A 13,595-nucleotide genomic window follows, 5' to 3' on the forward strand; every position below is an offset into this window, starting at 1 on the left:
CAGGGCTGGGAGTGCTACCTGCTCCCTGCAAAGGGCTAAAGAAATGCAAAACTGGAGTCTCATCCTGGCCTCACAGAAGTTTTCCAGCAGAAAATTTTCTTATTGTTTCATCATCCCTTCTAAGAGCTTTTCAAGGTGTCCTGTGACAATAAATTCCATGGTTTTCAAGTCAGGTATTTTCCAGGACCAGTGTGGAATTTGTTGTGTTTCATTAAATCTCAGTTTTTTGTGCTGTAAGATGCAGAGACTGATTTGGATCTCAGTCATTGTGAGTTCTTTTTGAGCTTTCTTAGAATAAGATTTTTTTTTTTCCCATCTCCCCTGTTGTAAAACAGACAGGAATAACTTTGTGTTCCCACATCTACAAATGGGGAAAGGGTGGAATCCTGCAGGTCAGAGCTGCAGTGGCAGTTACATCATCAAGCTGTAATCATGGCTGAAATGAGGATTATTTCTGTAATAACTCAGTTTGGAACAGCTCAGGGTAACTCCAAGGATTGTTTTATTCCAGGCAATGCATTTTTTTACCCTTCATGTTCAGAAGGTGCAGAGGGGATGGCACAAAGTGGACAGGGAGCTCATGAGGGGAAGATGGAATGATTAAATAAACACTGAGCTACCAAGATCTCCTTTAGAATCAGAGGGGATTGGAATTCTCTGTTTTCAAGGTGCTATAAATGCAGGAAATGTAGAATTTGCAGTTCAAAACTTGGAGATTAGAGAGGAGCTTCATCTGGAAGTTAAGGATGGAGGATTTTCAAGCTGCACAGTAGAGAGGAGCTGTCATCAGGAGCAGCTAAATGTGTTTTATGTCCACATGTGCACACAAAAACCTCATTTCATTTCCATTCAGGTCTCTCTGTACCATTGTGGCAGCATGAATGCTCCATAAAGGGGATGAGGATGGAAGGGTGCATTGCATGAGCTCTGCCTTGTGTTTTTGCAGCTCAGTGGGATAAAAGGACTTGTCATAGATCAGAATCCTTAAGTAAAACATTATGTGCATCTCTGCAGTGGTTTGGGGCAGTGTAGTCCATCAGTGCTGATCATCAGACAGCATGGGAGAAGACACCAGTGGAAGGAAAAAATGGAAAACAGTGATTGGAGAGTAAATAAAATGGAATATAAGTGAGCACTGGGGTGAGTCTGCATGGCTGTGCTTGCACCAAGTGTGAGAGAGCTCAAGACATTGCTCTGGAGTCGTTGATGTGGTTGAAGTGCTTTGAGTTTTGGTTTCTTAGGCAGAGCCTGTGTTCTTGCATGCTGCTCTGATGAGCTGAGGTTGCTTTGTTTGCAGTAGGGTTTGACCTGTTGCTTTTGTTCCCAGGCACTTGGGGCACAGGCCCCAGTTCCACCCCCTGAGGCACGGCTTTGATCAGTGGTTTGGGTCCCCAAATTGTCACTTTGGGCCCTACGACAGCAGAGAGCGCCCAAACATCCCAGTGTACAGGGACTGGGAGATGCTTGGCAGGTAACCCAGCTGCATCCCTGCCACTGCCACTGCCACTGTCACTGCCACTGCCCTGCCACTGCCACTGCCACTGCCCCTGTCACTGCCACTGCCCCTGTCACTGCCCTGCCACTGCCCCTGCCCTGCCACTGCCACTGCCCTGCCACTGCCACTGCCACTGCCACTGCCACTGCCACTGCCCTGCCACTGCCACTGCCCTGCCACTGCCACTGCCACTGCCCTGCCACTGCCACTGCCACTGCCCCTGTCACTGCCACTGCCCCTGTCACTGCCCTGCCACTGCCCCTGCCCTGCCACTGCCACTGTCACTGCCCTGCCACTGCCCTGCCACTGCCCCTGTCACTGCCCCTGTCACTGCCACTGCCACTGTCCTGTCACTGTCACTGCCACTGCCCTGCCACTGCCCCTGTCACTGCCCTGCCACTGCCACTGCCACTGCCACTGTCACTGCCCCTGTCACTGCCACTGCCACTGTCCTGCCACTGCCACTGCCACTGCCACTGCCACTGCCCCTGCCACTGCCACTGTCCTGTCACTGCCACTGCCACTGCCCTGCCACTGCCCCTGTCACTGCCACTGCCCTGCCACTGCCACTGTCACTGCCACTGCCCTGCCACTGCCACTGCCCCTGCCACTGCCACTGCCCTGCCACTGCTGGGCACTGCCACTGCCCCTGCCACTGCCCTGCCACTGCCACTGCCCTGCCACTGCCCTGCCACTGCCACTGCCCCTGCCCTGCCACTGCCCCTGCCACTGCCCTGCCACTGCCCTGCCACTGCCCTGCCACTGCCACTGCCCCTGCCCTGCCACTGCCCTGCCACTGCCACTGCCCCTGCCCTGCCACTGCCCCTGCCACTGCCCTGCCACTGCCACTGCCCCTGCCCTGCCACTGCCCCTGCCACTGCCACTGCCACTGCCCTGCCACTGCCCTGCCACTGCCACTGCCCCTGCCCTGCCACTGCCACTGCCCTGCCACTGCCACTGTCACTGCCACTGCCACTGCCACTGCCACTGCCTCTGCTGGGCACTGCCTGGGCTCTGCCTGCAGGGCTCCTTCCAGCCCACACCATGCTGGGCTTCCCTCATTCTGGGGTTCAGGAGCCCCCAGCCCCATCACCCATCACCAGTGTCCTGTTGGGATGTGGAGCTGCCCTCCCACAGCTGTTTGCTCATCCCTGGCACCCTAAAAGCTTCCACTCTTGGAAGCTGCTGCCATTCTGGACTGAAAGGCCTCTTTGTTCCTTCTCTTCCTGTTTGGAATAACATTGTGTGTGTTTGCATAACTCCATTCCCTGCTTCCAGTCTGCAGTCTGGGCCCTTCTTACCCATTCATTTTTCACTCTGGTGTTGTCTCATTTCATTGCTGCTGCTCCTTGAGCACTTCCCCAGGCCCTTGAAGATTCTTCTAAAATAATGTTTCCAAAGCAGCTCAAGTTCTGCTTCCAGCATTTCTCTGTCTCACTGAGGGCTGTTGTGTACTTCTGAAATTTTATTCACATTTCAACCAGCTCTTTATGAATCACCATGGCATTTTTAAGCATTTTGCCCCTTACAGCAAAAGGCAAGTCCCTCAGGTTTGTCCAAAATTTAGAGTCATTAATTTGAATCAAGTTTGTCACCAGTTTCTCCCATAAGAACAAATATGGTGACATATTTTTAATATCTGAAGAGAATTTGCTGAGTGTTAACTGTGACTTGTTTATCACCTCCCTACACAAGGGGGGAAATCTATAAAAGGGGAAGAAATCCTTTTTGTGATGTTAATTCCTTAGGATTGATTTTTTTTTCCCCCTTTTTGATTCTTTTTATCTTAAGATACTATGAAGATTTCAAAATTGATCTGAAGACAGGTGAAGCCAACCTGACTCAGCTCTACCTGCAGGTACAATTTTAGTGGCTTCTAAGCCAAAGTGCCTTTATGCTTTTTTTTTTTTTTTTGGGAGAAATCTTGATGGCAGAGGATAAATTCATTTTTATTGTTTACAGGAAGCTCTGGATTTTATTAGCAAGCAGCAGGCCAGCCAGCAGCCATTCTTTTTATACTGGGCAATTGATGCTACCCATGCTCCTGTTTATGCCTCCAAGCAGTTCCTGGGCACGAGTCAGAGAGGGCTGTGAGTTCTGCTTTTTGGGCTTATTTTAATTCTAATACCTGTTGGAACAGCCAACCTGAGCAGTGGTTGGTAGATCCAAGGGGATGGATCACTCCTCAAGTGTGTTTGTGTGCTGAAATGTGTTATTTGCTGGGATTGTTCTTTTATAATTTGGCTTTAATCTGAATTGAAGCTCCTGTCACCCAAGGGGGAGGAGGGGGGCTCTAAGCTCCTTTGCCAGTTGGGTGAGGAATGAAATGCTGTCTGTGGCACAGATGATTTTTTAGAAGGCTTTTGTATGATTAGTGCCTGCTTTAAAAGCCTATAAATCACACCAGCAAATAGAAAAGCCCTCCTAAAATTGCAGTTTGGAGGAGGCAAAGAGCTCTGCAGGCACTGGGAGTGTTGCTTGAAGGAGTTTCTAACCATGAGGAAAACCATGTTGTTACCTCCCAGTCTGTGGCAAGGTGGGCTTGCCTCTCTTTGTGAATTTTATGGCTGAATTCCTCTGTCCAAGAGTTGCTCCCACCTGAGCAAAGCCTGACCCTCAATACCCCAGAGGAATTCTCTCTGCAGGCCACAGACACAAAAGTTTGCAGTGACAGCAGAAAACCTGATGCATGAGAAGGATTTCTGCAGCACAGGTACAAATTAAATCCACATTGTGCTGACCCTTTTTTTTTTGCTGCTTTGGGTGTTTTGCATCTCCTTTTGCTCCAGGTATGGGGATGCTGTGAGGGAGATTGATGACAGCATTGGGAAAATCCTGAAGCACCTCCAGCAGCTGGGGATCAGTGAGAACACCTTTGTGTTTTTCACCTCTGATAATGGGGCTGCTCTCATTTCAGCTCCCAAACAAGGTGAGGCTCAGCTTGGGAAATCAAGGCTTAAATCTCTCTCTCTGAGGGAAAAAAAAAAAAAAAAAAAACAAAAAAAAAAGAAAAAGTCCCTGTGTGTGGGGTCTGTGTTGTGAGTAGGAGAAGCCTCAAAAGACAGAGTGTTTATGTTTGGAATAATTTATGTTCAGTGCTTCTGGTCACTGTTGGAGGAGGTGTCCTTGGCCAAGTGGAATTTTTCCTGCCCCAGTGTTGCTGTTACCTGGGTGTATTTGCACTGTCAGGGAGGGAATATTCTGTCATTTGTTGAGAACCAGGCTCAGTAACTTAGCAGGGTGTTTACTCTCCATCTGCCAAATGCATATTTCAGCCTTCTGAGCCATTAGAGTGAGTTCAAGAGTCCCTCATTTTTTAGCTCTCATGAAAAATATCGAGAAGAGAAACATTTTTTTTTTTGTTACCTAACAAATTTCCTTTTGTTTAAGTGATGGTTTCTCTGAAACAAATCACTGCAAATTGATTTTAGAACCTGCTCTCTTCTCTTTGGAGCCAGGCTTGGTTTGTGGTTATTGAACCACAGAGCAGGGAGTAACCTGAGTTCTGATTTCAGCTCAGCCACTGGCTTTGACTTTGTGTGACCTGGAATCAGTTATGGGACCTCCCTGGTTGTTCCTTGGCCAGCTGAACTCCAGGGTTGGGTTCAAACTCCAAATATTCCTGCAAAGCCTTGGCCATTTCTGAGAGTAACCATTCAGGGAATGCAGGGTTATTTTTCCTCACTCTTACACCTTCATCTAATATTGTTCTGGTGCTATAAAATTTAAAATCATTATGAAAAATGCTATTTCTGCCTGAAAGTGTCAGATTTCCTTTGGTTGCAAACAGCCTTAGAGGGGACCAGTGAGGTATTTCCTGTTTGTTTGGGGTTTGTTTTTAATTTGGTTGTTGATAACAAGGTGTGTTTAACTGCCACTTTCTCCCTGTGCTCTTAAAATTTCATCACAGATGGATATTGAAAAAAATAAACCAAAACCACAACACAACAAACAAGGAAATAATGACAAAAAATCCAACTCTGGCCATGTTGTTTGAAGAAGCATCCATGCAGAAATGAGAATTCATTTCAAACCAGCCTGGGTGACAGAGTCATTTTGAAATGCTGTTGTTTTTTATGGGTTTAAGGATTCTTTTGTGTCCCCAGGAGGAAGCAATGGACCTTTCCTGTGTGGCAAACAAACCACCTTTGAGGGTGGCATGAGGGAACCTGCCATTGCCTGGTGGCCTGGCCACATCCCTGCAGGAGGGGTGAGTCTGCCTGGGGGAGTGGGGAGCTCCCTGGGGGCTTTTCTTCACACTTCCACCAAATCCAAGCTATTTGTGCCCCAAATCCAGGTGTTTGTGTGAATAAGGAGCTGCTGCAGCCTCAGAAATTGGTGCCATTTTAATGCAAATTTACATGTAGAGGGGCTGTGCTCAGCTTTGCTGTGAGCACTCAGGGTCTGCTCTTGTTTAAACCCTTCACTCTTTTGGACCTTTATATTGCTCATGTGTTTGAATAAATTGGAGTGTAAAGAGCAGGGATTTGTTCCCCACACTCCCCATGCCCTGAGGTACTGAGTGGTTTGACCCTCTCACTTTGGTGCTTGATGAAAGTTCCACTCAGAGAGGTTTAGACAGCACATTATTGCTCTGTGCTGCCTGTACACAAATGCAGATATGATCACTTGACAACAGCCCCCCGGTGGCACTGGCAGCCCCCCTTGTCCCAGCTCTCATTACAGAAAGATGCAATCAATCCTGCTGCAGGATCACAGGGACAGCACAGCCCCCTCCCCCTGGTGAGCATCTCTGAGCCCTGCAGAAAGTGATCCTTCATTAACTGGGCACCAGCCTGCAAACTGGTCATAAATAAAACATTTGTGGAAGTTGCATTCCATTGGGGTGGTTTAATTGAGGCAGGCTAATGATAATTTATCATTTACATTTAGGAGGGACCATGAGGCAGCTCAGATCTGCAGCTGAGGGCAGGAGGGTGGTTTGGTTTCATTATTTTTCGAGAGTTCACCAAACCTACCAAGGATGGTTTATTATTTTTCTAATTTGAAATGAAAACAGTCTTTTTGTTTAAATTTAAACATTTCCATAAAGCCTTTGCAAGCCAAGTACAACAGCCCTGGGCTAGCAAAGGAGAACATGAAACTGCAGCTGAGTGTTTTGTTTGCTGGGTCCAAACTAAATAATGTGCTAAAAGTAAACATGCATTATAAATGGGGACGTGAAAATGCCCAAATTTAAAAATTCTTTCCATTGTAGTAACTCTGAGGATAATTAAGAACAGGAGGAGAGAGAAATCCTTGTGCCTGCTTCTTTTCTGCCTGGCTGGGACCCTCTCCCAGGTAGTTTTTGGGAGCTGCTGCTTGAATTCCAGGCAAGAGGCATTGCTGTGCAGAGCTGTGTGTGCAGGGTGGGCTGGGCAGCTGAGCTGTGCCTGGAGCTCCCAGATTTTGGGATGCACCCCAAATCCCTCCTCCACCATGCCAGTATCACCCTTAAGCACGTGCTGAACCTCAAATCCTTTTTCTCTGCTGCTCAGTAACTGTGACAGAAACTCACCTGTGTTTTCTGCTTGTGTTCTTGCCTTCGAGGCTCCAGCACTCCTCCCTCAGCAGCCCTGACCACAGGTGAGAGACTTGTGTCCACCACTACATTTGGGGCTTTTTTTGTTTTTTCTTGCTGTAGTTTCACCATCCTCTGGAGGAGTTTTAACTGCTCAGCCCCAGTCCTGTGCACTCAAAGTAGCTGTAAAATGTGGGGAAGCTGCTTCAGAGTCTCTCTTTGCTCTTTCTTTTCAAGAGTTGAAGGAAACAAAGGCTTGGGAGAGCTGAACTTCAGCACAAAGCTGAAGGGTCCAGTCCTTCCTGGGCAGTGGTTTTTTCTTTCAATCTGAGGAACAAGGGATGGGCCAGGAGCTGTTTCAAGTGGAACAGCTGCAGCCAGGAAAGGAGAGTTTGTGTTCTGGCCAGTGGAATGCAGTTGTTGGGTGGAAAGCTCCTTCTGCTGATGGGAGTGCTCCAGGGAGAACTCACTGCAGCTTCCAGTGCCTTGGGAAAAGGAGGGAAAGGGACTTTTTATATGGGCAGATAGTCAGGATAAGGGGGAATGGACTCCCAGTGCCAGAGGGAAGGGTTAGATGGGATATTGGGAAGGAATTCCTCCCTGGGAGGGTGGGGAAGGTGCCCAGAGCAGCTGTGGCTGTCCCTGGATCCTTGGATGGGGCTTGGAACAAGCTGGGACAGTGGAAGGTGTCCCTGCCATGGCAGGGCTGGACTAGATCACCTTTCAGGTCCTTTCCAACCCAAACCATTCCATGATTCTGCCTGGTAGTTTGTTAATAATTCTATTAATACATAAGGCTGGGTGGTTTTTTTTAATTTTAATTTATGGAAGGGCATATTTATGGAATAAAGGAACACCCCAATCTAAACACAGGGAGTGAGGGGACAGGGTGGGAGCACCTGCCAGGCTCTCTGTGGAACTGGGATAATTGGTGCAGTTGGCTGGTTTGCAGGTTTTTGGAGGGGAAAAGATGCCTCAGGAGAGTGTGTTGCTCTTGGCATCAACACTCAGTGAGTTCTGCTCCCCCAGCAGGAATATTTATTCCCACACAAACAGCCTGGCTGCACTTCCCTCCTCGGCTCCGTTTTCCAGGTGAATTCACAACAAATCAGCGTTTCAACATTCCCCACATCACATCTGCCTTCTGGAAGGATCCAGCTGGAGGAAAAAAAAAAAAAAATCATATTCTATTGGTATTTGAATCCTCCTCCTCTCTCCCCTCACCCTCCTCCCCTTCCTCTCTCGTGCCTGCTTCCTGAAGGAGAAAAGAACATATCAACCCAAAGACAGCATTGCAACCTTTTCTTCCCTATCTCCCATGGGGCACAAATTGAAATTGAATTAGACAGGGATATCAGGTCTGCTCGCTGTGATAACTGTAAAAGGATTTTATTTAAAAACACCCTGACATTTGTTCACCCAGTTTCAAATATTTAGCTTTCCTCCTTTCCATTCCTGGCGGGGGCGACTTTATTAATTGTCGCCTTTGATTCAGAGTTAAAGCTTGAAAGCACTGATAACAGCACTGGGGACTATTTCTTCCAGCACCATGGCCCACAGCAAAAGGATTTCATTTTCTTAAAGACCTTGTGTGGATACTGAGAGTTTATTAAAAAGAAGGAGGGGGGGGGAAGGAGTGGGGAAAAAAATCCGTCCTTACGTGCGTAATACCGGCTGTTCCTCACTGATACAGCAGTATCTGATCTCCCTCCCTTTATATATTATTTATTTTCTCTGGGCTGTTGCCCTCTCTGGATTTTTTTTTTTTTGGAAAAAAAAAAAAAAAAAAAAAAAAAAAGGCAAGTAGAATGAAAGAGCCCTGTTGACAGGAGAAAAATGGTAATTTTTTTATTTTTTTCTCTGAAAATACTTCAAAGTTTTATAGAAATATTAACCTTTTTTTTTTTTTCTTTTTTCCTTCTTCAATGTGGTGCTGCAGAGCACAGATAAATCCAAGTGGCTGTGGCATGGGCATTTAATTTCCTTAAGAAGTTTTCTCTGCTTCACAGCAAAAATGTTGTCTGAGACCAGGAACGTAATTGGATGATTAAAGAGAGTCATCTACATCTGCTGCTGGTTAATAAGGGCCAGGACAAGGGGAGCCTGGTGGCCCCCCAGGATTGTCCTGGATAAATGAGGTGACATTAAAGGCACCAGCCTGGGGTCAGTGATTGCCTCTTATCAAAAGATTGAGCAGGGATGGAGCCACACCAGGAAAAGGGAATTTTGGATGAGATGGGGAAACTGTGAGAGCTCTGGTTACAAAAGGGCTCAGCCAGGGGCTGCTCCTGGGGGGTGGGGGAACAGCAGGGGTGGCAGCTGCTGCTTCTGCAGCTCTTGGCTGGGGATGAGCCCAGGGAGGAGCCCACGAGGGGCTGGGAGCTGCTCATGGCCTGAACTTCAGCCTGAGACTGCCCAGCCTGGGGGGACAGGGCTCAGGGGGACCTCAGAGAGACCCTCAGCCATGTCCTTGTGCTCAGAGAGACCCTCAGCCATGTCCTTGTGCTCAGAGAGACCCTCAGCCATGTCCTTGTGCTCAGAGGGACCCTCAGCCATGTCCTTGTGCTCAAAGGGACCCTCAGCCATGTCCTTGTGCTCAGAGGGACCCTCAGCCATGTCCTTGTGCTCAGGGGACCCTCAGCCATGTCCTTGTGCTCAGAGAGACCCTCAGCCATGTCCTTGTGCTCAGGGGACCCTCAGCCATGTCCTTGTGCTCAGGGGACCCTCAGCCATGTCCTTGTGCTCAGAGAGACCCTCAGCCATGTCCTTGTGCAGGGACAGGGCTCAGGGGGACCTCAGAGGGACCCTCAGCCATGTCCTTGTGCAGGGACAGGGCTCAGAGGGACCCTCAGCCATGTCCTTGTGCAGGGACAGGGCTCAGGGGGACCTCAGAGGGACCCTCAGCCATGCCCTGCTGCAGGACAGGACCCAGGCTGTGCTGCCAGGGCACAGGAGGGATGGGCAGCAGCTGATCCCAGGCATTCCCAGCTGGACATGGAGCAGAGATTGTTTCCCCTGTGCCCAGAGGGGCTGTGGAATTCCCTCAGGAGACATCCCAGACCTGCCTGGACACCATCCTGTGCTCTGGGATGGCCCTGCTGGAGCAGGGAGGTGGCACTGATGATTAAAATCATCCCCAAGAGAGAAAAAGGTTGCACTAAAATAAGAAATCAATGTTCTCCAATTCTCATCCAAGCCTGGCTTTGAGCACTTCCAGAGCTGGGGCAGCCACAGCTTCCCTGGGAAACATCTCCCTGTGTCCCTGTCCCCAGGCAGGCTGAGCAGGACCTTTCCCAGGCAGTGGCCAGGGACAAATCCTGAGCTCAGGCCCTGTTGGGGTTGGGCAGCTGCTCCAGCTGCTTTCCCAAGGATTTCCACAGGTTTCCTCTTGTGCTTCCAGCTTTGCACTTTGTTTCCTCCCAAGGAATTGTGGCAGGATTCTTGCATGCAGCTTTAATAAGATGTGTTCCTGCCAACACCTCCTGATGAATGAAAGCCATTAAAAATTGAAATGACTGTAATCAAGTAATGTGATATTGTAATGTTAAACTTGTAATTAGGTCCCTGCATGTTGCTTTCTCCAGTTCTTTTTTTTTTTTTTTTCAAATTTCTTAATTCTTCCTTTGTGTTGACTTTGTTCAGCCCAGCCTCTTAATACAAGGTTTAGTATCCCCTTTTTATTCCTTTATTTTTAAGCCAGCATCTCACAAAAATTCCTTTTTCATGTCATCATTTGTTGCATTTAAATATTTTCTGTCAGCTTAGAGGCTGAGGGCCTGTTTGTGAGTAGAAGAATCAGAGGTTAAAAGTCTTTTTTATAGTCCCACATTTATTCTGTTGGGATGGGACTTGGATTTTAGGCAGAAAGTGTTTTGGTCCTCACAGCTGTGGGGTTGTATCCAATGGTTTCTTGTTTCCCAACAAGTGCTGTGGCTGAAAATGCTCTTTTCTTGTCACATCTCGTGCTGGTGCATCCTGGTGCTCCTGATCTGGCAGTAACTGTGTGTGTCACTAATTAAACACCCTGCAACAGCTCCCACAACCAGGGAGGGAGCAAAGACTCTGAAAGGATCAGGCAGAACAGACTTTGTAGGGTTTTAAAATATAAATAATTAAGAGCATAGAGATGAGTATGGCTTCCAAGTAAGGAAAAAGGGGGAAAAAAAAAAACCCCTTGCACATCTCCATTGAAGCCAAACCCAGATGTTTTTCTCCCTTATTAAAATATGGACTAAAAATACCCCAACTTTACAGTTCTTGAATTGTTGGAAATGGTTTGCAGATGAAGTCATCAGGCTCTTTTTGTTATTATCCATCTATCCCTGTGCTTTCTGGGAACTCTCTCAGGGTATTCTGGACTCCAGAGATGACCTGGAGAAGGGAACAAATCAAGGACTTTTTTTTTCCCTTGGTCTAAGTGCTGATTTTTCAATCCACAAATGAGCTGGAATTTGCTAAATTAAGTTGAGCCCTGTGACAACACATGCCTGGAAAAGGGACACACAGGAGTGAGGAGAGGGAGATGAAAATGGGAAAAAAAAGAATCAAAATGAAATTCTCCCTGGAAATGGAGAAATAGGAATTGTTTCCTTTGCTTTGTTGTTTTCAGAGGAGTTTGCTGGTGACTGCAGCACTGTAAAGGGAGAGATTTTCAGGGAGCTTTGGAGAGAACCTGTTTCCATATAGATTTTCCTGAAGGGCTCTTTGCAGATGTGTTTGTGTTGATTGTTTTGTTGCAGGTCAGCCATCAGCTGGGCAGTGTGATGGATCTGTTCAGCACCAGCCTCTCCCTGGCGGGTCTGCAGCCTCCCAGTGACAGACAGATTGATGGCATCGACCTTTTACCTGTCCTCCTGCAGGGCAAAATAATTGACAGGTGATTATCCCAGAGCTGCCAGCCCTGCTCCTGGCTGAAGGGATGCCAAATAGGGGCTGGTTTGTTGGTTTTTTGGGTTTTTTTTTAACACCAGCTCCCAGGTATTTAATGTAAAGTGAATGGATGCTTCCCACTGTGCTCCTGCTCTGCTGGAACAAGCTGAGGTGGGAATTCCTGACATGTGGCATGTTGCCATACAGTGGAGTCTGGGGACAGATGAAAATGTCACAGGGTTAGCAGGGATCCCTGGAACAACATATGGCAGGAGAGGAGATAAAAGCCTGAGAACTGGAGCCTGGCTAGGGGAAAATCCATTATTTATCACTGCAAAAGCTGCCCAGAGTGTGCTGGGTCCTTGTCCTGCTGCAGGGCTGGGAGGTGAAGGCTGTGCTGCTGCAGAGGAGCTGAGAACACCAAGAAAATCCTCTTCCTAAAGTCCTGGCTCTGGGAATGCTTCTGCAGGGATAGATTTGGGTGAAAAAGCCAGAATCTTTATGCACAGGCACCAAGACCTGACAGCAAATCCTGCCAACAGAATTTTATTGGAAGTGTCAGAGGTCAGGAGAGATCTTAGGGTTGGGATTTGGTGAGGAATTTGGGAAATCTGACTACAACCTTTGTATTCTTTAGGAGACAGCAATGAAACTTAAGCATGGAAAACATTTTTGGAGCTCTTTTCCTTGTTGGATGAGAGCCTTTGTGCTGTGAAAATTCCTTTTGTGGCTGTTAAGCAAAGAGCACACCTGAGTGTTACCTGCCAGGAGCTTGCAGGTTCCTCAAACACAGCCTGGCTTCCTTCTTCTGGAAGTTGGGAAAGTTTCTTTATTGTTTTAAAAGGAAATTTCAGTGTAGTCATCAACCCCTTGTTTCAGTTACAATCAAAGCACATTGTGGCTTTTTTCCTTTTTTTTTTTTTTTCCCCTAGACATGACCAGGATAAAGTTTTCACAGCCCCCCAAAACCTTTCCAGGAGATGCAGTTTTTGTGTTCTTTAAGCTTAAAAAGGCAAAGGTGAATGGAGAGTGGGGAAAGAAATAATTTATATCAGAATACTGAGTGCAAGCTGGAATCCTTCTTCAAAGTAGAAAATGTATTTTTTTAAAAGGAAAACCCTAAACCCTTCATTCAGGAGGGCACATATCTGGTCAAATATTGGCTGTTGAAGGCAAGGAAAAGGAGATTGGAGTGCTGGGTGAAATATTTTTTGGGAGGTTTTGTTGATGCCACTGGTTGAGATCAGGTGCTGCACTTTGGCAGGTCTCTCCTGCTGCCTTTATTTCATTTCCAGGTGTGTTAAGGATGCAGGAATGGGATTTTCTGGGAGCAGCTTCCCCTTCCTCCTGGGGACCAAGTTGTTCTCCCTTTGTTCCCGGGGACAAACTTGTTTCCCCTTTGTTCCTGGTGGCAGCTCTTGGTGACAAAGGAGGGAGGCTCATGGTTACTGTGAGGCTAAAAGAGCTCTGAGGCCACTCCTGTCATTCAGACAGGGATATTTAAATTTCACCTTGCATTTAGGGGCAGGTTTTTCCGGGTGGCATCACCAGAGTGAGTCGTTTTTGGAGTGGCATTTGAGAAAGAAAGACAAAGGTTCCCCCAGACAGTGACAAACAGCTCCACCCTCAGCAACCCAAAAGAGCTGCAGAGAGCAGCTGCACCAACAAATCAACCCCCTCTTCTGCAGATAATCCCTTCCAGTATAATTT

At 47.6% G+C, this 13,595-nt stretch overlaps 1 protein-coding gene across 10 annotated transcripts in view; it reads left to right on the top strand.

The window, feature by feature from the left end:
* The window catches only part of GALNS (galactosamine (N-acetyl)-6-sulfatase), a 50,492-nt gene that overhangs the window by 4,731 nt on the left and 32,166 nt on the right, over nt 1–13,595 (top strand). For 9 of the 10 annotated variants that reach the window (XR_013775598.1, XR_013775599.1, XR_013775600.1 and 6 more), the window contains 6 exons: nt 1,328–1,471; nt 3,287–3,353; nt 3,458–3,585; nt 4,285–4,424; nt 5,602–5,705; nt 11,756–11,892. Coding sequence is in view for 7 of the 10 variants with exons in the window: in XM_079316005.1 (XP_079172131.1) it covers nt 1,328–1,471; nt 3,287–3,353; nt 3,458–3,585; nt 4,285–4,424; nt 5,602–5,705; nt 11,756–11,892 (720 nt within the window). In the remaining 3 variants the exon portion in view is untranslated. The remainder of the gene's footprint in view (nt 1–1,327; nt 1,472–3,286; nt 3,354–3,457; nt 3,586–4,284; nt 4,425–5,601; nt 5,706–11,755; nt 11,893–13,595) is intronic. The other variant, XM_079316003.1, reaches the window with a different exon arrangement.

The sequence above is a fragment of the Erithacus rubecula genome (genome assembly GCF_903797595.1).
Source record: "Erithacus rubecula genome assembly, chromosome: 12".
NCBI lineage: Eukaryota > Metazoa > Chordata > Aves > Passeriformes > Muscicapidae > Erithacus > Erithacus rubecula.